Below are 26,376 nucleotides of genomic sequence, written 5' to 3' on the forward strand. Positions count from 1 at the left end.
AGACTGTTATGTTCAGTAAATTTAAAATGTGCCCATTTAAACTGCAAAATGTGCGTAAAGCAGAAAATGTGTTGGAAACTTGAGAACAGCATGTACTCTGTGTATCACTTCAAATAAATGTGCATGCCATTTTAGTGTGTTAGCAATTGGAAAACAAATTAATGATTAAATAGTTAGCAACCCTATAACATCAACAATCCTTATAGCAAAGAACTTTGAATAAATGTTTTTTTTTTGTTACATTAGATTTTTTAATGCTGATAGTGGAAAACAACTTTTAAAAATGTTTATTAGTATTGCCTTACATGCATAAATTCTGACAATTAATCAACGTTCAAGGTTTTGAATGGTCGGCGGTCTGAATCCACACTCACAATGCTTTCATATAAAAGGTGCTCCCCAATATATATCCCCATATACTCCCCAATACTAATATTACTATTAATAAGTTATTTATATAACTTTTTTGTATTTGTCCTGTCCTCTGTGCTGCTGTAATATAAATTTCACTGTTGTTGGATGATCTTATTTTACCCCTTAACGGCCAGGATTTTTGTCAAATGTCTGCATGACTTACACCTCTAAATCTTGAGGATTTCTATTCAAGCATTACATAAAAAGCTTTCATGTTTAATAAGAAACCTTACTGAAAAGTATAATAGTAATTGCAATTGAAAATATAAAAAATGTTTAAGTAAATTCTGCTAATGTCAACATATAATGAATTAAATCATAAAATTGGATCTTTTCTGAACTTCATTTTAAAAACAATATTTTCCTGAATACAAATCAAACAGTTCCTGTGCTCCAAACCTATAGTTTCGTTATGTTTGTCTAGTTTTTACATCTATTTTTAAACCTGCAGAATTTGGGTTTGATTCCTGTTACTGATCTGGAATTATTAAGTAAAGTAGAGAGTGAACAGGCAGCTTCTTTAAGTGTCCTGTAGGAGATTTCAAAGTAATGTAAATAAGTTAGTTTACTGCAGAGAATAAGGGTTTTGTATCACCTGCACCTGTAGTCCGTATAAGGGACAAGGCTTTTTAAGATGTTATCTGAATATCCTATAACCAATATATAACCAGTAACTGTGATTAATAAGTTTCTCTTTATACTTTATCAAACATGTAATTACTTTATAAACACATTTTAAAACAGATTTGTACTTTGTGTCCTGTCACCCTTCAGTATTTTACCTGGCGCAGATGAGCTGCTTTCAGTCCTTTGAAGTGTGTGTGTGTGTGTGTGTGTGTGTGTGTGTGTTTGTTTGTAGATGGTATGCATTAATCTTTGGCCAATCACATACCTGTACACTATCCCAAGTCTCGTGGCCCCGCCCTCTATGTTCTCCCCCCGCCCCCTCTCACTCTTCACAGAGTAAAAGTGGAAAAGTGCAGAAAGTGCAGGAGCGCGAGGAAACACGACCCGATACCTGGGCACTCTCCCCCCAGCAGCACGCGGGATGCAGCGGGGTCAAAAACAGGTGCAGAATAGGCATCAGAAGCGAGGAGAACAGCAGGAGGGGCGACAGTGGCAGCAGCAGGGGAATCTGGAGGGGCAACAACAAAGGCAACTATGGGGGCAACAGAAGCAGGGGCAAGATGGGCAGCAGCAAGTGCAACAGTGCCATCCAGGGCATCAACAAGATCAGAAGGAGCAAGTGCAGGTGGGGCAAGTGCATCAGCAAGAGTCGAATGGGCAACAGGGCAAACAGTGTCAACAGGGGCATCAGCACGAGCCAGTGGGGCAACCGTGTAAACAGGGGCATCAACAAGAGCAGAAAGGGCATCAGTGGCAACAAGAGCATCAGTGGAATAGAAAGGGGCAAGAGCACAAACAGAGGCCAAAAGGGCAGCAAGAGCAGCAACAGGGGCAACAACAGTGGCAGGAAGAGCAACAATGGAAAAAGCAAGACCAGAAGGGGCAAAAACAGGGGCAAGTGTGGCATCAGCAAAAGCAGGAAGGGGAACGATGTTATCATAAAGAGCTAGAGGGACAACAGGGGCATCCGCAAGTGCAGGATGGGCAACAGTGGCAACAGGAGCATCATCAACAGCAGTGTAAACAGGGGTATCAACAAGAGCAGAAAGAGCATCAATGTCAAGAGGAGCAAGTAGGGCAAGAACACAGGAAAGAGGGGCAGCAGGAGCAGCAACAGGGGCAGAAAGGGCAACCGTGGAAAAAGCAAAGTCAGAAGGGGTTAAAACAGGGGCAAGTAGGGCACCAGGGGAGGAAGGGGCATAAGTACAAGCTCAGGCAACAGGAGCAACAGTGCCCGGAGGGGCAAATGCAGGAGCAACCGGGGAAACAACTGCAACAGGGGCATGAGTGGCAGCAGGAACAACACAAGGGGCAGCAGCCTCGTGCCCCGTTGCCCCCCTTGCTGATGTCCTCCCTCTCCCCGGAGCAGGCCGCGTGCGTGTGCGAGGCGCTGCTCCAGAGCGGTCGCGTGACCCGCCTGGTCAGTTTCGTGCGCGCGCTGCCTCTCCAGCCGCGCGCCCCCGAGAGCGTCCTGAGGGCGCGCGCGCTCGTGGCGTTCCACCAGGCGTGCTACCCCGAGCTCTACGCGCTACTGGAGCGCCACAGCTTCAGTCCCGCGAGCCACCGCACGCTGCAGGACCTGTGGTTCCGCGCGCGCTACCGGGAAGCGGAGAGCGCGCGCGGCCGGCCGCTAGGTGCCGTGGACCGGTTCCGCGTGCGCAGGAGATTCCCGCCGCCGCGCACCATCTGGGACGGCGAGCGCACGCTTTACTGCTTCCGCGAGAGAAGCAGGCGCGCGCTGCGGGACGCGTTCGCGTGCAACCGCTACCCGAGCGCGCGCGAGAAGCGAGAGTTGGCGGAGGGCACGGGCCTGAGCGAGACGCAGGTGAGCAACTGGTTCAAGAACAGAAGACAAAGAGAGAGGAGACCCCGCGAGCAGCAGAGCAGGAGGTACACACACACACAATGTACTACAGTGTGTATTATACACTGGCATGCCAAAAGTCATGGAATATCACTTTGTAACGTGATCATGACGTGTTACCTTTGGCTCTGATACATTGTTATGTGCTGCATTGTTACTTGTTACAATATAAAATATTAAAATAATACTAATCCTTCCAAACCCTTTCTATAAAAACTTAATAACACATTTTTTGTCATTTTACTTTTAGTACTTAAGTAGCACATTTTAGAATAAACTACTTGCAATACTTAGGTACAAAAAAAAGTTGAATACTTTAGTACTGCCTTTAAAGTACAGTCACTTTTTTGAAAGAGCACTTGTGCTTTTACTCAAATCTGGGTCTGAAATCTGGGTACTTTATACATGTCTGCGTATGTACTGGGAATACGTCATAGAAGGCATTACCACACACAGTGGAGAGCTCAGTGTATGGTAATGATCGAGACAGGCGGTTCCTGTTTAGAGTTGTCTGTGTCAGAAATCATCACATCCACATTCAAATCAGGAACTCCCCCACACATATCCCACAGGTCAGTGTTCTGGGACACAATATTAGTTCCATGCCCCGTCAGGCCATCCTAGCAACTTCAGTGTTAGATTAGGCCACAGCGTGTGCAAAGTGTTCTTCAACCATTCTAAAATATTATTCCAGACCTACAGGTTTTTAAACCATTGTTTAAAAAAAAACTCAGGGTCAGACTAAAGTTAGAGAACAGTTAGAGATCACAAAGACAAAGAGCAGGACTTATAGAACAGTGTACAGTGGACAGATAAATCCAAAGCTGAATTATTTGGGTTCAGTAACAGAAGACATGTATTTGAGTACTTGCTTAACATTATAGATACAATATAATTTCTTCAGTGTATCAGAGGGTGCTTGACCAAAATATGACACAATCTTCACAAAAACTGAAGCTGAAATGGAGATGGACCATGCAACATGATCATGACCACGCAGCCACCAAACACATTCCAGTAAATCCATCAAGGAATGGCTTAAATAAGTTTTGGAAAGGTCAAGTTAACAGCTGAATATCTAAACTATTGAGATTCTGTGAGGTGATTTGAAACGGGATGTGCCCCTCAAATATGAAATACATCCTGATGTTTTCACATGGCTGTATTTAAAAAGGTAAGCCCTACAAACTAAGTTTGACAGTGTAAGAGCACTGATATGTCTAGACTTGCTTTACTGTAAATGTTTTGGTGATGGCATTATTGCAGCTGTGTGTGTGTGCTGAAGGGGAGGTTTTACTGTTCCCCTTAGGTAGCAAAGGTAAACAGTGCAGAGTAATACATACACACACTTTGAAGAGACAGCATTCACGTCTTTAGATGCTTTTCAATTCTGTGAACAAAAGCTCAAAAGCTCACATGCACCTGGCAGAGGTGACCTTCAGGTATGACTGACTCACACTCATGATCACACACACAACAGGTTAGGAGTTGTGGATTGTTTTATTTAATTATTTTATTATGTAATACATTGCCTGACCAAAAAAAGGTCATGCTCTCTAATATTTGTTTGGACCACCTTTAGCTTTAATTGCAACACACATTCGCTGTGGCATCATTTCCACCAGCTTCTGCAATGTCACAACATTTATTTCTGTCCATTTTTTTTTCTCAAGATCTTGTACTAATAATAGGAGATTTGTAGTACTGTGTAATGTTTTTTCCAGTGCATCCCAAATATTCTCAATGAGGTTCATTGAAATGCTCTTACTTTCATTATTAAACATATCCCTGAGTTTTTGATTTTACCAAAAGTTTAAGTGATGGCCGATCACCATTATTTAAGACTTGTTTCTGACCACATTCCTTCCTCAAAGATGAAGTTTGCTCTGAGTGGTCCAGCGGACTAAGTGCCCTCACTTTGATCAGGAGACCACCGGTTCGAATCCTGTTCATGTAGCTTACCATCAGCTACTAGAGCCCTGAAAGAGCACAATTGGTCTTGCTCTCTTTGGGTGGGTAGATGGCACTCTCTCCCCACATCACTCCAAAGGGTGATGTCTGCAGCACAAGGCATCTGTCTGTGAGCTGATGTTTTGGTACCAAGTTGCTGCGCTTTCCTCCAAGTGCGCTGTAATGCTACTCGGCAATGCTGCAGCAGTTTAAAAAGAGGCAAAGGCTAACTTCACACATATCGGAGGAGGCATGTGCTAGTCTTCACCCTCCTGGGGCCTCATGTACTAAAGGTGCGTACGCACAAAAACATTGCGTACGCCATATTTCACGCTCACGGTCAGATGTACTAAATTTGACTTGAACATGAGAAAGTGCGTTCCCCCATGGCACTTTTGTTTTGGGCGTACGCCTTTTTTTGTGCGTATGTATTGTGTTTTTGTCATTTGGCGACACTTAGTGGCGATGCACTGAAATATTGAAATAACTATTAAGATATCCTTTATGCACACATTGAAGTAAGCATTATTGGGTAAAATAAAGTAAATTAATCAGACAGTTTCATTGTCTTACAGAAATAATCGTTTAACGTGTTTCCACTTAGCCTAGATTATGGGTTTTAGCCTAGATCAGGTTTGCGCTGGAGTTGTTGGAGATGCAGCGTTGGCATTACTGGAAAATATTGCTAATGGCCGAATTCATTGAGCGCGCATTTTCCGTGACCATTATGTTTTTTTGGCCCATGATGATGACTGGCTTATAAGCCGTTTTAGATTTCCAAGAGGATAAGAGGATAAGAAAACAAGCTGAGTGCGTGACGTGTGGCTTTTTGGTAGGCAACTCATTTAAAGCATTTAAATGAAAGCATTTATCTTAGAATAATAAAACTTAAAACATGGGTAATTATACGCTATGCGTATATAATATTCTTTAATATTATTATTATTATTATTATTATTATTGTTATTATTATTGTTATTATTATTATTATTATTATTATCATAACATTATACTCTGCGTAATTGAGGGAGGAGTCGTGGCAGGTGTGATGCTTTCGTGCATTTGCGCTTGATTTTAAGTTGATTGCGATGTACTAAGAGAAAGTACGTGGGATTGTGCCTACGCACGGTTTGATAAATCTGGATTTTTTTGTGCGTACGGAACTTTTCAGATCTGAGCGTACGGAACATTTTAGTAGGAAGTCCACGCAAGTCTTAATACATGAGGCCCCTGGTGTGTTGGGGCATCACTAGTGAAAAGGGAAGTCCTAATGAGTGGGTTGGGTAATTGACTGTGTAAATTGGGTAGAAAATGAGAAAAAAAAAATTAAATAAAAGAAGAGGATGTTTCCCCACTGTCTTTCCACTTTTTAATGATGCGCTGCACAGTTCTTTACCTGATTTGGTTTAAGATAATTTTTACATCTCTTGCACGACAACAGGATGAGTCTTTCCACATCACAAATTAACAAATGAGGAGCTACTCACTGCATCAGTTAGGGTTAGATAACTTGTTGGCAGATGAAACATAATCACCCATGCAGTAATCATCCAATGGGTGGTTCTAACATATTTGCTTAGTTAAATCCATGCGTGACATTTTTGTCTCAGGCAGTGTATTAATTAACTGATACACAGACAGACAGTAGCCTAGCAGCACACAGGTTTACCCACAGCTTCTCATTCTCATTAAAGGGGCACTAAACCCCCTGATTTTTGCTGAATTCACCCTTAGCCCAAATTTGGAAAAGTCTAAAAATGGGAGGGATTGTTTGGGAGGGGCACTGGGTGATGTATGGGTCTAGAGATGGGGCAGGAGGGAGAGCTGATTGGCTGAGCTGCAGCAGCTGCAGTGTTCCTCTGATAGCACTGGTTGGAGACACAGATGTTTGGACGTCAGAAGGAGGGCGGTATTATTGATTGATTGACAGATCTTCATATTGTGTAATGTGTTCGCGTACCAAGGTACAAACAACATCCTTGCCTATAGCACAGTTAAACCTGAGAGGGAGCTGCAGAGGCAGAAATGCATTTTTAAATGTTTAAAAAAGGTTAGGAAATGTTTATAAAAGTTTAAAGCAGAACCGTATCTTTCACTACTTTAAAGGAACACATTTTAGCTAGGGCGGCGTGGTGGCGCAGTGGGTAGCACTTCCGCCTCACAGCAAGACGGCCTGGGTTCGATTCCCGGCTGGGGCGACCCGGGTCTTTCTGTGTGGAGTTTGCACGTTCTCCCTGTGTCTGCGTGGGTTTCCTCCGGGTGCTCCGGTTTCCTCCCACTGTCCAAAAGACGGCACGTTAGGCTGATTGGATGTCAGATACAAAGTGCATGTGTCTGTTTGTCTGTCTGTGTCTGTCTGCCCTGCGATGGATTGGCAGCCTGTCCAGGGTGTATCCTGCCTTCTGCCCGATGCCGGCTGGGATAGGCTCCAGCACCCCCCAGCACCCCCCTTAATGGCTAAAGCAGTTGATAATGACTTGACTTGACTTGACATTTTAGCTATTAACAGAAAAACTATGGTTTAGGGTTAAGTGGCTCTTTTAATACTTTCTCAGCAAAAAAAGTGATAATTCATCACAAAGCATGTAATTAGAGCACTTACAAAATCTCTCTCTCCCTCTCTCTCTCTCTCTCTCTCTCTCTCTCAGTGAGTCTGATGGTAACCCCTCCAGTGAAGATGACAGCAGTAAAGGTCCGGAGGGTCTCTCTCCTCTCTCCAGCTCTACAGAACGGACAATAAACCATAAGGTCGCAGAGGTCATCCTTCAGCCACTGGAGGGCAGTAGAACCTCAGAATCTCCCACTTTGCTCATCTTCAGGGGAAGTGTGGATGTCTGTAATACTAACCACCACAGTTCAGCTTCCACACACAACCAGTCTTCAGGAAACTTCTTCAACGAGCTGGACCTGGAGCTTCAATCTGAGGCCTGCAGGCCTCGCCCAGACATCCAGACAGACACTACTAAAGCAGATGAAGATCACCCCAGCTTTCACATCAGTCTGGACGAGCCTAAACTGGACCTGAGCAGATTAGACTCAGGCCTGATGGTCCAGACTGAAGCTCCAGGCTCAGGTTTAACCCACAGTCCAGAGTGTTCCTCAGACCAGAGCCAAACTGTAAGCCACAGCCTGGTGCCTGAAGCTGAAATGGTTGAGGCAAGTGATGAAACTTCAGTGTTCAAACTTTTAGATCTGAACCCACCTTCATCTTCATCACCTGCTTCAATTACACAAGGTGAGAAATCACAGTGTGCTTCCATTCACTGGCCACTGTATGAGAAACCCCTACATAACTTATGCATCCACTTACTGGCCACTTTTTTGGAAACACCCTAATACTTTGATTCACTGGCCACTGTATTAGTAATACCTACATTTCCTGTGCCACCAATTACTGTCCACTTAATTGGTAAAACCCTATCAAACCTTGTGTTTTCATTTACTAGCTACTTTACTGGAAACACATACCTTCCTTGTGCTTCTATTTACTGGCCACTTTATTGGAAATACCTACTTTTTATTTACTTCCACTCACTGGCCAGTTTATTGAAACCACCCTTATACTTCCTTGTGCTTCCATTCACTGGCCATTTTATTAGAAACACCTACATTTCTTGTGCTAACAATCACTAGCCACTTTACTAGAAACATCTACATTTATTTTGCTTCCATTTAGTGGCCACTTTATTGAAAACACCATATCAATCTTGTGTTTCCACTCACTGGCCACTTTATTGGAAACATCTACATTTATTTTGCTTCTATTCAGTGGCAACTTTATTGGAAACACCCTGTAAATCTTGTGTTTCTATTCACTTTGCACTTTATTGGAAACACCCTGTCAATCTTGTGTTTTCATTCACTGGCCACTTTTCTGGAAATACATACCTTCCTTGCGCTTCCATTCACTGGCCACTTTATTGGAAACACCCTACAAACATTGGGCCTTCCACCCACTGGCCACTTTATCAAAAACACTGTCATACTACATTGTGCTTTCATTCACTGGCCATTTTATTAGAAACACCTGCATTTCTTGTCATACCATTCACTGGACACTTTATTGGAAACAACTACCTTTCTTGTGCTTCCACTCACTGGCCACTTTATTGGAAACACCCTATAAAACTTGTTCTTCCAACACTGGCCATTTTATTGAAAACATCAACTTTCCTGTGGTTCCATTCACTGGCCACTTTATTAGAAACACCTATCTTTCTTGTGCTTCCACCTACTGGCCACTTTATTGGAAACACCTTTCAAACATTGGGCCACCCACTCACCTTTCTTGTGTTTCCATTCACTGTCTACTTTATTAGAAACACAGCAGCTTGTGTTGATGATTGTCTCCTCTATTTTAGGTGCTGTTAGCACAGACGCTAGCCTGACGCCACTGCAGTCCAGAATTGCCTTGTATAAACTAAACAGAACTGAAGCACTGACCCCGATCAAACAAGAATGTGAGAGTACACTGGGCTACATGTACACACACCTGAGCTACACACACACACCTTTACCTGTACAGTCAGGATGCGGGTCAGCTCCTCCACAGCTCATCACACAGACAGACATAAAGAAGCTCAGAAATCAGGACCCCATCCTGACCCCTGGCCCTAATAGTTACTTTCTGTGTGCTGTATCAGAAGAAAGGACGTTGGGGGACACAATGGGGGACACTCTGAGGGATGAGTGTGTGCAGGTGGGTGTAGCTCAGGAGGAAACTTACCCGAACCACAACCTGACTGACCTCTGAAGCATCAATTGGTTGTTGTAAATGTTGTAAATGTTGGAACATTGCTGTGAGGAGGATTGGATTGCTCTCAGCCATATGAGAACAGGAGCATTAGTGAGGTCAGGTGCTGATGTTGGATAATTATTTCTGCTGCAATAACATATCCCAAAGGTACTGGGTGGAGCCAGTGGGGATTCTAAAGTCTCTTAGGGCTCAAGGCAAAAAAATGGTGTCAAGTGTTTTAGGGTGTTATCACACAAGCACTATTTGGTCCAGTTAAAAACTGACTGGTGCAGTTAGTAATCACATTTAGGTGCAGACCAAACCAACCACACCAAAACTCAATCTGGTCCCAAGCGATCCTCGGAACAGCTAGTTTGTGGTGAGAACGTGATCCGACCTTGATCTGAACTGACTATCAAATATAGTCGTAGAGCTCCTCATCATTTGAGCTAAATGGCTGTTCAGGTGCAGTTTAATAAATTTATTTCTCAGATAATTACTACAGCCATAAACTATTGTGATCCCCTTCTCCATGCTAAGCTCATCTAATTTCACAATGAACGTGTTAAGTGCACAGCTTGTCGCCCATGCCCCCGCAAATCTGTTTGTACTGCTTTGTACTGCTATTCCCATTGAAAAAAAATTGTTCGAAAGTGCAGCAGCAACCGTGGCACCCTGCCACCACCCCTCACCCATCAACCCCCACCTGAGCCCCACCCACTAGATCAGTTAATGATCTGCCATGTGGGTCTGCTGTTTTTTTTTTTTTTTATAATTTTATTTCTAATGTTTCCCATTTTCTCCCCAATTTACATGGCCAATTACCCAACCCACTCATTAGGACTCCCCCTATCACTAGTAATGCCCCAACACACCAGGAGGGTGAAGACTAACACATGCTTCCACCAATACATGTGAAGCCAGCCATCGCTTCTTTTGCTTGGAGGAAAGCACAGCGGCTCGGCTCCGGTACATCAGCTCACAGACGCCCTGTGCTGCAGACATCACCCTAGGAGTGATGTGGGGAGAGAGCGCCATCTACCCACCCAGAGGGAGCAGGGCCACTCTTGCTCCCTCTGATGCCGGCAGCTTGATGGCAAAGCTGCATGAGCAGGGGTTCGAACCTGCAACCTCCCGCTCATAGTGGCAGCGCCTTACACCGCGGGTCTGCTGGTTTTACCAGCACCATGCCTTGTCTGAGGGAGGGATCTGTATCTGTATCTAATGTCTGTGGCAAGTCTGCAGAGAAGGAAGATGTAGCACTTTCAAATAATAAGTTTTGTGCTAAGCTTATATGTAACTAGCTTTCTCACGTTTTGCCACTTAACACCAGCTATCACGTGTAGTAACGCTCAGCTTAATGATGGGGCGTGGCCAGCAATAGCTTATTTGCATACAAGTGAGAGAGCCCTTAAATGGCTGATTCTGAAAAGGACTGAAACTGACAAAAGTAGAGTTGGTGAGATCTCTTTATGTGATGGTGGTTTGTCGAAGAACTTCATGAGCATGTTTTGTTTAGCCCATAGGCCTATTCTAATTTGTATAAAAGCAGGCACACTGGAACACTGTGTTTACTTTCTTGCTCCTGCCCTAGTCAGCTCTGACCAATAAGCAGAGAGAACATGTTCACGTTGTTTGTTGTGACGCATTTTGTTGCCCTAGTGATTTCCTTATGTAAAACCAAACCAACCAAGAGGGAAAATTCTCCAAGTAAACAAAATAAAAAATACATTCACATCTGAGAAACTATGGCGAGGAATTGGTGCCAAATTGAAAAGCAAACACTGCTATGGAAAAAAGTAAATGCAGGCCACAAGATGCATTACTTTTCCTCACTAACATGCAGAACGCGTGCAGAAATAAAATGCAAAAGCACTATTACCCAGGAGCAATCAGTCTGGAGTACCGTTCTCCAGACGGTTGTTTGTGGTTCGCTAGTGCAGACTGCACAAAGTGTGGAAGCTATCCGAACCCCGGTCTGTATGGGCTGGTTTTGGTGTGTTTGGTTAATTTTTCATTGTGACTCTTTCCCTTGTTGTGTTTAACTCTGACTGGTTTCTCAGCCACGCCCCAAGTTCAGTAGTGGGTTCTGATTGGATAGTGATTCTATTTCATTTTGCCACGAGTACGACGGTGCTCCTAGCCGAAATGCAATCCTGTACATTGTGATTTGCTTTTGAACATTCGCAGCACCACACAGTGGAATATGATGGCAAATCTTCATTCGCCTGAGGGAATGATCAGTATCTACTCTACGTTGCAACTCTGCAGATGAGGGAGATATAAGTACTTTCAAATATGAGTTTTGTGCTTCTTTCACAGTTAAGCATGAACTAGCTTTCTCATATTTTTGCCATTTTACACAAGCTATCACGATACAATACAATTCAGTTAAGCCAATTGATTTTAAGGTTTGTGTGCAATTCTGACACATATTTAGTGTTTGGTTTTAAAAAATGTAAATCGTAATGTATTGTTTTTCAATAAAGAGATCAAGTGCAGTGTAATGTAATAGTGATTTATATTTTGCCTTCTGATTGCGTTTAAATTTTTCCATGGTAGTGTTTGCTTTTTAATTTGGCACTAATTCCTCTCCATAAGAAACAAACTACAGGTGTGAAAACACCCTTAAATAATCTGACCAGCAAACTTCATCGCTTCTTATTCTCCATAAGCCCATGTTCGGCATTGGGTATGGTGACCTTAGGTGACCTCATGTGCTCATGCTTGCAATAAAAAAGTGTACTTTTTTATTGTTTGGTGCTCTTGTATAGAGATTATTCAGACTGTATAAGCTTATCGAACAGCTACAGCTAGAGATTGTGTATATATTGTTTCCATATAAATTAAATATATATTAAGTTATTCACACTTAAAAACTACAAAAATTGTCATATAAAAAATAAGTGTAAAACTGCCAGCATTTATTAATTAGTTCCAAGCATGAAAGTCATCAATGCAAGAAATGTAAAAAAAAAGAGAGATAACGTGAGTTTATTGTCAGGCCCATTAATAAAAATATGTTTACCCAAGTTCATGTAAACATGTTGATCTGCATTAATCTGATTATATGAAACGCATTCACTGACTGAGTTAGATCAACAGTGTGCAGGACTCAAAAACCATTAGTTAATTTCTGCATTAAAAATGCTAACTAATAGTTTTTTAAGGTGTTCATGACTTATTCTTATCCTCTTATTAGCCATTTATTATAAAGATATAGTTATTACATGTGGTACCCAAAAGTTATATGGTAACCATACAGTAAAGGGTTAAATAACACAGTTTATCTTTAAAAGGAAATTCAGCTTAAATGTATAGCACCAAATCTGTGTAAAATAAATGTAAATAAATGTAAATAAAAAGAGAATGCAATGATATGCAAATCACAGAGACCCATATTTTATTCACACTAAAACAGAATACATTTCACATGAGAAACCTTTCCATTTCATTAAAAACAATTACTAATTTCTTCTCAATAGAATTGGGATGAGGTACAAAAAATGTGCAGACATATGTGGAACTAATAAATGTGGCTTCAATTAAAGGTAATTGCAACTTACATTGCAACACTTGTCCGTATTACGCACTTGACTTGCAGCATTGCACAGTGCAGTGCAAAGCCTTATTTCTGTTTTTTTATGTTTTTGCACAAAAAAAATTGTTTAGAATTTATTTTTTATTCTTAAATCATGCAAAATTAGATTAGAGTAAAGTCATTCACACATCATTCTTGTAGCCTAATTTACCAATGTTTAGGTCTGTGGATCATTGTTCACATTGTTCGTGTTTTAATCTTTTGGAGATCTGTTTTTAATAAACATGCTTCTTCAGTGCTGCAATGTTAACTTCATTTTGAACAGATTTTGCTTATTCAAACAGCCCAAAATACTTTTAAAAGCTCTTTTTTTAATGCTCTACTTACTAAAAAAATGTTGGGTTTAAATCAGGCTTATAATGACAGTTTATGGGTCAAGTTGGATATTTTGGCTCCGATCTAAGCTCTACAACACACATGTCTGGTAGAATACAGTTAAACTATGATGGCAAAGTGTGTAAATTCTCTCCAAGCTTCAAGAATTCCAATAAATATTTTTATTCATATAAAATAAAGTGTTTCTGCCCATCTAGTTTAAAAATATTGCAACGAAATATTCACACAAGCCACACACACACGGTCCGTTCTTAGCTATAGCATTTCCGAGCTACATCTGCGGCTGTTCTAAATTCCTCTGGACAGGAAGTGTGTTTATAAAGGCCTGGGCAGTGCAGTGATGAGGGAGGGCCGGGCTGATCCTGCGAGGCCGCTGCAGCCGCTGCGAAACCCGTCCTGATGGTTTACACATTGCCGGCAGTCTGGAGCTCATTAGCGAGCCGAAGCTCGTCTCGGCCGCCTTAATTCAAATAAACATCAGGGCGATTTTCTGGAGGCCCCGAAACAGAGGGAATGCTGGGGGGTCCGGAGAGAGACAGCCAGAAACAGACAAGGAATTAGAGGGGGATTCAGGGGGTGGGGGTCTGTACTGAGCACTGACAGTTTCAGGATCCAGAATCTAAATCCATAAAAATATCAGGAAAAAAATATGTTTTTCATAAAAGGCTATTTTTTGCTCAGTAACAGTAACATATGCAATATAAAAATGTATATGATTTACAGAATGTAAATATTTAAAGCTGTCTGTTTGTAACTGCGTTCCAAAGCATAGGGTGTAGCCGAGGTGATCTGCGTTCCTCGGCCAATACGTCATAAAATGCTGTTCCAAACTGAAGGACACTTCGTATGCAGGCGAGGAATGCAGCTGAATTTGCTGTGCATGTACAGCATAAAGGGATAAAAAAAAATACAGCACAATGAAAATTTTGTAGATTCCATTTATTTCTGATTATAAATAAGGGTTAATCTACAGATACAGTAGATACAGGAATCACCAGCTTTTTAAACATCCATACTAACTTGAATCTGACATTCGGCACAATACCATTTCTTTTTTTCTTCTATTGTTTAATGTTTAATGATAGCCCACCTAAATTTCCTGTAGTTGTTTTTAAAGACTAAACCATCAAAAAAAAAAGTGTTTTCACACTGCGAACGACCCAAACCATGGTTCAGTTGATCCAGACTGGGACCACCTCTTTTGGGCAGAGCGAATTCTGGTCCTTTGATCAGGACTGAGGCTTGCTGCACTTCTCAGACCTGTTATTTTGGTTTGGAGAAAACTGAAAAGTCAGAAACTCCAGACCAAACAAGGTAGAAGAGAAAGCACCCTCAGTCTACGCATACAGAGTTTTCAAACATTATGTACCTACCAATCTACCGATCAGTGTGTTGTGCTGACCTTACGTCAGGGTCAAAGGTTTAGACAGTAGTTTCAGTCTCCATCACACACACTTAAATGCATGCACGCACTCACACACACACGGCTGTCAGCAGTGAAAGAGTGGAGCGGAAAGAGAGAGAAACAGAGTGGGACAGAGTAAAGAGGAGGTCGCGACCTTCTGGGGTTAAATGCCCCGGACTCCACTGAGGGCAATGCATAACACATGCGTAGTTACCATACACAGGACTGTGTGTGTGTGTGTGTGTGTGTGTGTGCGATTCTGAGAGAGAAAGAGAGAATATTTTGAAACACAGGATTATTGTCACTAATAATTCACTACAGGGGAAACATATGTCAACAGTGTGTGATATGAGTGTAAATACTGATCTGTGTGTGTGTGTGTGTGTGTGTGTGTCTTCTGTTCCACCCAAACACAACCAAAATAACTAAGAGATCAGCTTTGACCAATTTTTTTTTCTATTATAATTATTTAAGGTGTTTTTAACTGGAGAGCAAACACATGTCCCCACAAAGACATAAATACACTCACACTATCCATCATATTACTCTGTATGTGATACTATACATGCTGTGGATTTATTGAAGACAGATCTGGCCTCTGTGTGCATATATAATTAGGTAGCTCCCTCCCTGCACAGCCTGCTTTCACTTTACAAACATTACTTTACTAAAATATTTACAATTTCTGATTAAAGAAAATACAAAAACTATACTCAATATGAATGCATAATTTATAAAATAAAAAAAAAACTCTCATATTCATAAAAGTTTATTTGTCAATTTAACATCCCCTGCAAGCAATATTTAATGCTTTAGTTTTATGAATTACTTTGAGTAGCATTTAAGGTAGTCTCTAGTCTCTCCCTAGCAACCATCCAGCTCCTTAGCAACCATCCAGACAACCTCAAAGACAACCACAGCAACACAGGAACAATATAGCAACTATATTGCAACACTGTAGCAGACAACTATAGTACACCAAACCAAAGTTATAACTAGAAACCTCCTAAAATTGCACAGCAGCCACTAACCAACACCCTGGCAGCCACCTGAAACAATACACAAATTCACACCATAAAGTCTGTGTTAGCTTATGAACTAACACGACTGATCTGTAGTTTGTGTGTGTGTGTGTGTCTGTGTGTATTCTGTCCCTTTAAGTGAATGAACTCTAACCCTGGGGTAACAGGGCAGATCAGATGGGCAGTGGGGTCTCTTACTGCTTCAAACACACACTCACACACACACAGACACACACACAGGCCCCAGGTCAGGGGTCACTGCTACTGCTGAGAGAGAGAGAGAGAATCAAATGATAGAAAACTAAATAAAAATTACAAAAGAAAAAGAGAATGAAAAGAGAGGTAAAGAAAAATTGTGTAAGAGAGCAAAAGAATGAGAATGAAAGCACAGAGATTGAAAGAAAGCAAAAGAAAAAGAGAGAGAAGGAGAGAAAGACAGCGGGAGAGATTGATAAGAGAGTGAAAGAAAAAGTGAGAGAAATGGAGAGAGAGAGAGAGAGATTGAGTGAGAGAAGGGATTCTACAAGTGAGAAAAGGAGAGAGGTTGTGTTGTAATTGTGAACAGAGTAAAAGCAGATGTTTAGTTTGGAGCTGCTTCGAGCTCAGAGCTGAACTCTAACACTGTGTAAGTGTAACACTGTGGATCAGAGCCGACACACACACACACACTCTCTAACACACAAACACACACACTTACACACTCACACATGCACACACACACAGTGTTACATCTGCAGCACAGTTAAAGGAGCAGTCGGTGAGGTGAGGGCTTGATCAGGTGAATGTGTATTAAAGTGCTAATATCCAGCATATCCCAGCACTCTCCATTTTTCATGATATTTCTAACAATAAAGTATTGTTTAAATTAAATACAGAAGAGTATATCGTTGCTGTCCAATGAAAAACACTTATCTCCAAAACAGCAACTTTACAGGAGAGAGGAAAAATGTTGTAAACTTTCAATGGAAGTCAATGTAAAAAGAGTTTATTTCAGGTAATTTTGAAGAGTTTCTATTGGTCTGTTAATCAAGAAATTTTGGCAAAGTGTAAGGGACAGTTTGTCTGTTCAAATTTTGTAGTAAACTAAAAATCGACAAAAATGGAGATAAGTGTTTTTCATAGGACAGTGACGATATAGAGTTTCCTAATTATTGTAACTACATGCAAATAGTAATGGATTCTGTAAGATCAGACCCAAATAAAGTGAGTGTAAACTGTTACCTTACATATATAGGGTATATTCTAGGTTTATTTTCAGCAGTGTAAACCAGCATTTTAGCACATCCGTTTTCCAGCCATTCTTAAAAAATAGTTATTAGTAGTATATTTTACACTAGAGACACTTCTGGTATTTAACATGGTGTTATAATGTTATATACTGTTAAAATAAGCACTGTGAAATACCAGCAACATGCTAGTGAACCTAGCAATAAAACTAGCATGTAATTAACCTATTTAATTACTGTCATTTTTCAGGAATTTTTTTACAGTTTAACGTTACCTACATTACCTGAGCTCTCACAAACACACACTCTCTGTCCTTTCTCTTTTTCTCCTTTTCATTAGTTTAATTCTCACTAACTCTCACTCTCTTTTCCCCGTTCATTCATTTTCTAGTCCTTTTTTAATTAACTTCTTAACATTTATTACATAAGCTGTACTAATCAGTAACTACATGGACTGCTGTGCAACATGACTGGGGCTATTCTTCTTTGGCAGAAGTGTGTAATTACCAGTTACAGGTTAATCTCTCTTTCTCTTTCTCACACTCTTTCTTTTCCTATTTTATTTCCCCTTGCTTTCTTAATTTTATCTCGGTCTCCATTCGATTCTTTACTGCTTTCTTCATTTATTTTCCCAGTCTTTCTCTCTCTCTCTCTCTCTTTCTCTCTCTCTCTCTCTCTCTCTCTCTCTCTCTCGCTCTCTCTCTGTCCTTTCTTACAATTGATTCTCTCTCTCTTTTCTTATTTGTTCAGTTAATGAGTTATGGAGTTGCTGTTGGAAGTTGGAAGAGGTGTGTGATGCTGGTTACAGAGCACACAGCTGTTGTTAAAAAACGATCAATTATCGCACCCCTTAAAATAAATTACTACAATTAAAACAGTGTGTGTGTGTGGGTGTGAGGGTCTCCAGTTTCATGTCTCCTCCTCCTGGGAGGAAGTGCAAGACTCTGCACTGCGCTGACTTTAACACACTCCACACACACTCTGGCCGAGAGACGGACAGCGTCCAGCATCAGAAGGAACAGAGCAGCACACACACTCCTCACAGCATCAGGAGGAACAGAGTGGCACACACACTCTTCACAGCATCTGGAGGGACAGAGTGGCACACACACTCTTCACAGCATCTGAAGGGACAGAGTGACACACACAGACTCTTTGCAGCATCTGGAGGGACAGAGCGGCACACACACTTCTCACAGCATCTGGATTCACAGAAAGGCACGCACACGCCTCACAGCATCCAGAGGAACAGAGCGGCACACACACTCTTCACAGCATTTGGAGGGACAGAGCGGCACACACACTCTTCACAGCATCTGGAGGGACAGAGCGGCACACACACTCTTCACAGCATCTGGAGGGACAGAGCGGCACACACACTCTTCACAGCATCTGGAGGGACAGAGCGGCACACACACTCTTCACAGCATCTGGAGGGACAGAGCGGCACACACGCCTCACAGCATTCAGAGTAACAGAGCGGCGCACACACTCCTTAGAGCATCTGGATTCACAGAGTGGCATACACACTCCTCAGAGCATCTGGATTCACAGCATCCAGAGGAACAGAGCATCACACACTCCTCACAGAACCTGAATGGATAGAGTGGCCCACACACTCCTTACAGCGCCTGGAGGGACAAAGTAGGACACACACTCTCCGCTGTGGCAGGGCTTGGAGGAATAATTACTGTGTAAGAACAGCCACACTAATCCAACACTGCCTTACCTTCTAAAGTACTGCAAAACCTATTGATTAAAAAAAGTAAAGAGTAGTAATAACTGAGAAATTAACAATAACAATTTACTTGCTGTTTACAAACTGAAAAAGTTATTTATAAATAAATAAATTATGACTGTGCAATAAACCCTAAAGTTTATAACTGAGTAATAAACCATGAAAGTAATTTAAAACATTAATAATACAATAATAATAAGTAACAAACCTTAATGATTATAACTGAAAACCTGTTGTTCATGACTGGGTAATAAACCTTGAGAATTATAACTGATCTTAAATCTTAATGGTTATAAAGGAGTAACTACAATACATATAATACAACAATAATATTATTAATTATTAATTATAACCTAGTAATAACTATAAATATGAATAACTGAGCATTAAAATACTAATAATAACTAATTACCTGTATTAGTAAGAAATAATAAACTGAAAAAAATAATAATAATAATACTTAAAAAATCTGCACTAAACCTTAATGCTTATAGTTAAACAATAAACGTTTTATATATGTTAATAAACTGAGGAATAAACAATATTGTTAACTGAGGTAAAAAGTTTATTAATTAAAAGTAAATATAATAAAATTAGCATTATTATTGTAATAGTTTCACTCGTGTTAGTTATAGGATAATAATTATTCATTTGAACTTAACACTTATTGTTTATTTGTTGCTGTACAGTTTATACTATTTTATACAAATCTGAGGATATAAATCACAGCATGTTACTTGTATTATACTGTATAGTTTTGATAACATAGAAAGTTAATTGAAATCAATTTAATGAATAGTTTTGAATTATTGTATATTTTTTAGCTAGTTCTAGGGTTAGTGGGTAATATGTCTTAACATTAAGAACTGAACAATAGTTCTGCATTTTAAACACAATATTATTTAATAGCTACTGTATAAACCTATGTAATTTAGTAAAACAGCATTAGTTACTTAATAGTAACTAAATGCACATATGTAATATATACTATATAATTCATTAATAACACATTTATTTTATGGTAGTTACTATTTCACTGATATTAGGTATACTGAATACAAGTAATAAGTCTTAAGACTTTAAGCAGATCTCCTAAGACGGAAAAGGGGCTTCACTCTGGAAGGAATACCGTACCCCGGTCTTCAGGGAGCTTCAGGCTGGTAGGACTTCAGGACAGCATGTCCATCTCCTCGTCCTTCGGCTTCACGCAGGAGCAGGTGGCGTGTGTGTGCGAGGTCCTGCAGCAGGGTGGTAACCTGGAGCGCCTGGGCCGCTTCCTGTGGTCCCTCCCGGCCTGCGAGCACCTCCACAAGAACGAGTCGGTGCTGAAGGCCAAGGCCATGGTGGCGTTCCACCGGGGAAACTTCCGGGAGCTCTACAAGATCCTGGAGGGCCACCAGTTCTCCACACACAACCACGGCAAGCTGCAGCAGCTGTGGCTGCGGGCGCACTACGCCGAGGCGGAGAGGCTGCGGGGCCGGCCACTGGGCGCCGTGGGGAAGTACCGCGTCCGCCGGAAGTTCCCCCTGCCCAGGACCATCTGGGACGGCGAGGAGACCAGCTACTGCTTCAAGGAGAAGTCCAGGAGTGTGCTGAGGGACTGGTACACCCACAACCCGTACCCCTCGCCCCGGGAGAAGAGGGAGCTGGCACAGGCCACTGGCCTCAGCACCACACAGGTCAGCAACTGGTTCAAAAACAGGAGGCAGAGGGACCGGGCGGCCGAGGCCAAGGAGAGGTGAGAGACAGAGAGAGAGAGAGAGAGAGAGAGAGAGCATATAAAACATGTCAAAATGGTGGGACTCAAGAAGAACAAACTCTTAAGATCTATAAAGTATTCTTTAAATGATGGCATTTAATACCAAAGTAATACATTTTAATATTTACAACTAAAAAATATATATATATATGACTGTGCAAGATACCCTGAGAATTATAACTGTGCAATCAATTGTAATATTTATTGTATAATAACATGTAAATAATAATTAATAGATAAAACAAGATTAATAACATACTAAACAAATAACAAGTACTTAAATGACACTATTTATAACTGAATAATAAACTTTTAGAATAACAACTGCTGGGAAACCTTAATGTTTTAAAAACTTATTGTTTATAACTGAATAATAACCCTTAATAGTAATAAATGAATAATAACACAATGACAACAATTAATAATGGGTAAACTTAAAATGTGTAACTCAGTAATTAACCCTGAGGATCATATCTGTGTAATAATTTTTTATTTTTAATGTTAAGAAATCCTAAAGTAATACATCTTAATTGTAACAACTGAGTACTAAAACCATAATATTTATTACTGAGTAATAAATCTTTAGAATTGTAACTGGTGGGGAACCCTAATATTAACCTTATAAACGTATAGTTTATAACTGAGTAAAAAACAATAATAACAACTAATAAAGGTGGGTAATAATATAAAACTTTAACATCTCAAGTAATAACCCTTGAGAATCAAAACAATAATGTGCAATAAATCATAATGTTCACAAATCTTATTAAATCTGAACTGTAATAACTAACTAACAAAACCACAATATTTATAACTGTAAGTATTACATCTTTAGAATCATAACTGGTGAGAAATTGTATTTTTTTTAAACCTTAAGGTTTGTAACTGAGTATAAAACCTCAATAAATTATAACTGAACAATAAAACAATAATAACAGCTAACAAGCTTAACAGTAAAAAGTGATAACATATCTATAAAATAAATATTAATCAGTAGTAAATATTATTATTATAAATATTAACCATTAGGATCATAACTTGCAGTGAATCTTTATTGTAAGTTTTTTTTATTGCTTATATTTTGAAGAATCATGTTTGATTAAATAATAATCTACTGTACTAAAAAAAATTTAAATCACTTTTAAATCACTCAAAAAAATATTTAAAAGTTTAGTTTGTAATGTGAGTACCAATTTAAAGAACCCTTTTAATGAGAAGCCACATTTCCTTCCTAAAAACAACAGTAATGTAATATAATGATATAATATTCCCTTCCACTATACTCTACTCTCCCACTCACTCACTTTTAATCAAACCAAAATCCTGGAGCTAGATCATAAGACCAAACAATTAGGGTTGTTGTGGCCAGTTATGATCTGAATAGAAATATTTAACAGAAAGTGAACTAAAACAAGAACAAGAAGAAATCCTACACCCAGCAGCTGCCGTCATTATGATCCATACGTAAATAAAATAAGACTAAAATTAAGGTTTAAATTAAGTGCTATTAAAACAGACATTTCAATTCACTGCATTGTGATGTCACACGCTAGAGCAGTTTAGCTTCACCTATTTACATTCCAATCATAATGAGAGTTTCAGACCTGACTGCTCTCCAAATAAAGCTCAGCCAATCAGATATACATTGATAATATTGATAAGAATAATAAAACTATACTAAAAACTAATAGTAAGAAGCAAGTAATTAAACCAATTTTTTTTATATTATTATTATTATTATTATTATTATTATTATTATTATTATTATTATTATTATTATATAAGCATATTTAATAAATAACAACTGTGCAATAAATAATTGTTTATAACTTAACAATAAATATAATGTTGATAATAAACCAAACGTTAACAACTGCAATAAACCTTATATTATTAACTGAATAAAAAGCTTTATTGACAAACAACAAATATAATAAAACTAACATTATTAATTAATTAGTTATATTAATTGTTATTGTGGTCATTTATGTTTTTTCCAAAACATTCTTAAAAGTTTTATTTAAAAAAGACGGAAAATGAGTTCTTAGATAAATGATTTTAAACTAACTTAACTGAAGTCCACAGCTAAAGTATTTTTTTCTGCTTTAATTCATCAGTAAAGTTTTAAAGTCATAACAACCTTAGTTCTAAGAGGAAACATCCACTAAACGTTTATCAACAAACCTGAGAATCATTTAAGCATCCAAATGATAAAGAACCCTTAGAGAACCATGTTTATTATGCTTCTGAGTTTACACAATACTTATCAATAAAATGTTCTTATATAAGTTTTTATATAATAGATGTGAATGGTTATAGGCTATAATGTACAGCTCTTAGAAAAGCCTTTATAAGCTGCAGAAGGGAAGGAATTAAGCTTTTCACATCTCAACTACAGAACAAAAACTACATTAAGTGGTAAAAGACAATATATAGTATCTAAATAAATATATATTTATCAGAAACTCAGTATAGGAATATATACATTCTGCATATGAGAGTTCAGTTTAAATACATTCGGTTTATTATTTTTTAAAAATATTCTAATATTTATAACTGAAACTGACACTTTTAATTGAAAGTGAATAAGTTTAGATACATTCTATTTAGATTTGTTTTCTGAGAATTTTAATATTGTTGTTGATGTTGTCAATAAAAAACACATAAAATGGGTTTACATAACTTTTACGTATACTAGTGTAAAACTAGAGTGCATTACTGTGAATTCATTTAGATATACAAAATATTAAATTTAATAAAATCTTTTAAAACCTGACAGTTAAAATAACTTTGTATTAAAACAATAAACACTAAACAACACTAAAGAAACATCTTAATAAAACAAAAGAAAGAAAGAAAACATTAATGTTCATTAATTATATTTGAATGAATGAAATTTAAATATTTAAAATATAATTTTAATTTTAAATCTAAATAACCCATGAAAATGTTTAGTTTTTATGATGTTCACTAATTTTCTATTTACATTTTTTTCTAATATCTATTATGCTTATCAAATGTTGATTACAAATAACCTGAATTTTGATCATCCTAGAACTAGCTTTAGTTTACAATATTTAGATTTTACTATAGTTTATTTCAGATTTCAGTTGAACAATTATTTTTTTATTTATTATAATTAGCTAAATTATATTTACACAGAGATATGTCTATAATGTCTGTAATTACAAAAACATGCTTTGTAATGTTAGATTATTCTTTTAGAAATGTAAATGAAAGAATGACAATCAAATTCTAAAAAGTTTTTTTTCTTTCTATATAACCCATTGAATGAGAAGAGATGGAACCTTTGACTGGTACTGTATATATATAGTTTGATTTCTGACATTTTTTTAAATGTCTAATGATATTATATATAATGATATTTGTGGTTATTTTCTCTTCAAGGATAAATGATAAAAAAAAAAATGTATTCAAATAGTAGAGAAATGCTAATTACAACTAAATAAGTAAATATAAGCAAATGTAAATGTATGAATTAAATATTTAGTATAAATTAACAATAAATAACACAAAAACATGGAAAAAATGATCAGTAAAAATATAAATTTTGAAAAATATTGTTTTTTAGGTCATATTAATTTAAATTTATAAAAATTATTTGTTTTATTTCTGTAACACTGCAGTGAGTGTTATTCTGTTAAACACTTGTTGTGTGTGTTTGGTGGATTGTGATTCAGGGAGAGCAGACCGAGGCGCCTCTCTCCGCTGGATGGAGAAGGGAAGTCCCTGATGTCCAGCTCAGAGGAGGACTTCTCCCCGCCGCCGAGCCCACGGCACACACACCCTCACACACACACTCCCCATCCCACCGCTCTCAGCTTCCTCCGGGGGGACGGCATTCACCCTGCGGCCTGCCTCGGGGTCCTGCAGCAGCAGCAGGGTCATCCTGTCCAGCTCCAGGACTCTTTACTCGGACCTCTGGCGTCCAGCCTGGCGGAGCTGAGCTCCTAGAACCCTCTGAGCTCTGCAGCAGAACAGAACAATGAACAATCCAGCTCCAGGGCAAATGCAATACACACACACACACACACACACACACTCAATTCTGACCCTGTTCTATAATTTATCTATTGATAAGAGTGAACATTAAGAATAAACTGTGTAAAAGTAAAAAAGGGCTGTTTTATTGAATCTCACCCACGAGATAAAAATGCTGTGGATTCAATGTTGCAAAGTAAACAAGGACAGCGTGTGAAAAGCCTCATATCCCACATTCTTTAAAAGGAGAATTTCAGTTTAAATGAGAAATTCGTTTATTAAAAAAAATATTTGAATGAAAAATATTCAGACAGAAATGACAGAAAAATCACTTTCTGTGTTCAGCTAGTGAAAAGACCCAATAATTTATAACCAGCAATGACTTATTTATTTTAACTCCTACTTCAGTATTGCAGACAAAGGGAACGTTTAATTTCATTTTACTCTCTGTAAATTCCACTCACATTTGATAATGTAGTAAGCTGAGGTAAATAAATGCCTGTTATAGCACTACTAAAGTAAATCCATGATAATGGATAATAGCTCTGGTGAAGTACAGTGATGATTAAAAAGCACTGCTTTGCTTTGTTGGTTTGTGTGCTTGGAAATTAAAAAAAAATAACAGTAGTAGTTTTGTAATTGCTGTTTCTTTAAAAAGCAAGACAAAAATCAATTTAGGGTACGGAATTTATTCAATAGTGAAAAATGGGTTCGGTATTTTGATGTTTTATTTTTTTCGATTTCAATTCATTTTTAAGTTTAAGTAAGATAAATGACCTCAGATGCCAGATTCAGTCAATTACCAAAGACACATTAACAACAGGAGAAACTAGGATAACATACCTAATACTGGACTCTTCACTTTCAGATCCTTATTAATTTGGTAAAGGGATGTCATTTAGAACATAAATTGACTTTATTTAGTCCACAAACATAAATATAACCTGCATTGTTTTTTTTTTGTACTTATTCACAACTTATTCATCTCTGCTGTCAAACAGAGCTGATCCTGAATAGTTTAATACAAAAATAATTTCTAACTACTGTTGCCCCAATTATTAGCATCTCTTATACTGTAAATACTGTGAGTCTAGAAGCAAAAATATAATGTATGTTTTTATATCAATGTGTGTGTGTGTGTGTGTGTATGACAGCAAGAAAATCTGATATATGTGTGTTTATTTATTTAACACTAACAAGTTGTAGTTCACATGTGTATATATTTTATACAGATTTTAATTATATTGGCAGTACTTGTCTGCAGGACTATATATTAGGTATATATCAGGAAATTGGTAAAACTTAAAGTAGATAAATGCACTCATTAGAAGGGGTGTCCACAAGCATGTTGACACAGACACACACACACACACACACACACACACACATATATATATACCGGTATATATGTGTGCGCAGGGGCGTAGCAGCAAATTCTGGGCCCTGTACACCCTCTATGTTAATGGGCCCCTATCCATGCCAGTAAACAAAGGAAAGTGAGCGAAAAAAAAAAATCAGGATTTTCATGGGCCCCTCTCCCTACTCGGGCCCTGGGTAGTCAGGTCCACTTTTCCCCCCACTACCACGCCCATGTGTGTGCGTGTGTGTGTGTGTGTGTGTGTGTTTAAGTGTGTTTACTTTGCTCTCAGTGTGTTTGTTCAGTCAGTTCTGGGCCGCTGCAGTAGAAGTTTTTACAC

The 26,376-nt window shown here is 38.8% G+C and overlaps 2 protein-coding genes across 2 annotated transcripts; both read left to right on the forward strand.

Moving 5' to 3' along the window:
• The first annotated feature begins 1,462 nt into the window (after positions 1-1,462).
• On the forward strand, positions 1,463-11,364 carry six4a (SIX homeobox 4a). Its single transcript, XM_022684772.2, has 3 exons — positions 1,463-2,931; positions 7,504-8,090; positions 9,217-11,364. The coding sequence occupies exons 1-3, from the start codon at positions 1,463-1,465 to the stop codon at positions 9,606-9,608; spliced, it is 2,448 nt and encodes an 815-aa protein (XP_022540493.2). The 3' UTR covers positions 9,609-11,364.
• Positions 11,365-18,154: 6,790 nt separating this feature from the next.
• On the forward strand, positions 18,155-24,816 carry six1a (SIX homeobox 1a). The gene is made up of 2 exons (XM_007247619.4): positions 18,155-20,656; positions 24,379-24,816. Exons 1-2 carry the CDS (start codon positions 20,097-20,099, stop codon positions 24,650-24,652), a joined length of 834 nt encoding a protein of 277 aa, XP_007247681.3. The 5' UTR covers positions 18,155-20,096; the 3' UTR covers positions 24,653-24,816.
• Positions 24,817-26,376: the final 1,560 nt, after the last annotated feature.

The sequence above is a fragment of the Astyanax mexicanus genome, chromosome 7 (assembly GCF_023375975.1).
Source record: "Astyanax mexicanus isolate ESR-SI-001 chromosome 7, AstMex3_surface, whole genome shotgun sequence".
NCBI classification, from domain to species: domain Eukaryota; kingdom Metazoa; phylum Chordata; class Actinopteri; order Characiformes; family Acestrorhamphidae; genus Astyanax; species Astyanax mexicanus.

What these genes read in the sequence shown, in the direction of transcription:
- six4a (XM_022684772.2), top strand. Translation starts at nt 1,463, where the DNA reads ATGCAGCGGGGTCAAAAACAGGTGCAGAATAGGCATCAGAAGCGAGGA. An exon ending in CGCGAGCAGCAGAGCAGGAG is followed by an intron (nt 2,932 to 7,503) that starts GTACACACACAC and finishes TCTCTCTCTCAG; the next exon opens with TGAGTCTGATGGTAACCCCT. An exon ending in ACCTGCTTCAATTACACAAG is followed by an intron (nt 8,091 to 9,216) that starts GTGAGAAATCAC and finishes CCTCTATTTTAG; the next exon opens with GTGCTGTTAGCACAGACGCT.
- six1a (XM_007247619.4), top strand. Translation starts at nt 20,097, where the DNA reads ATGTCCATCTCCTCGTCCTTCGGCTTCACGCAGGAGCAGGTGGCGTGT. An exon ending in GCGGCCGAGGCCAAGGAGAG is followed by an intron (nt 20,657 to 24,378) that starts GTGAGAGACAGA and finishes ATTGTGATTCAG; the next exon opens with GGAGAGCAGACCGAGGCGCC.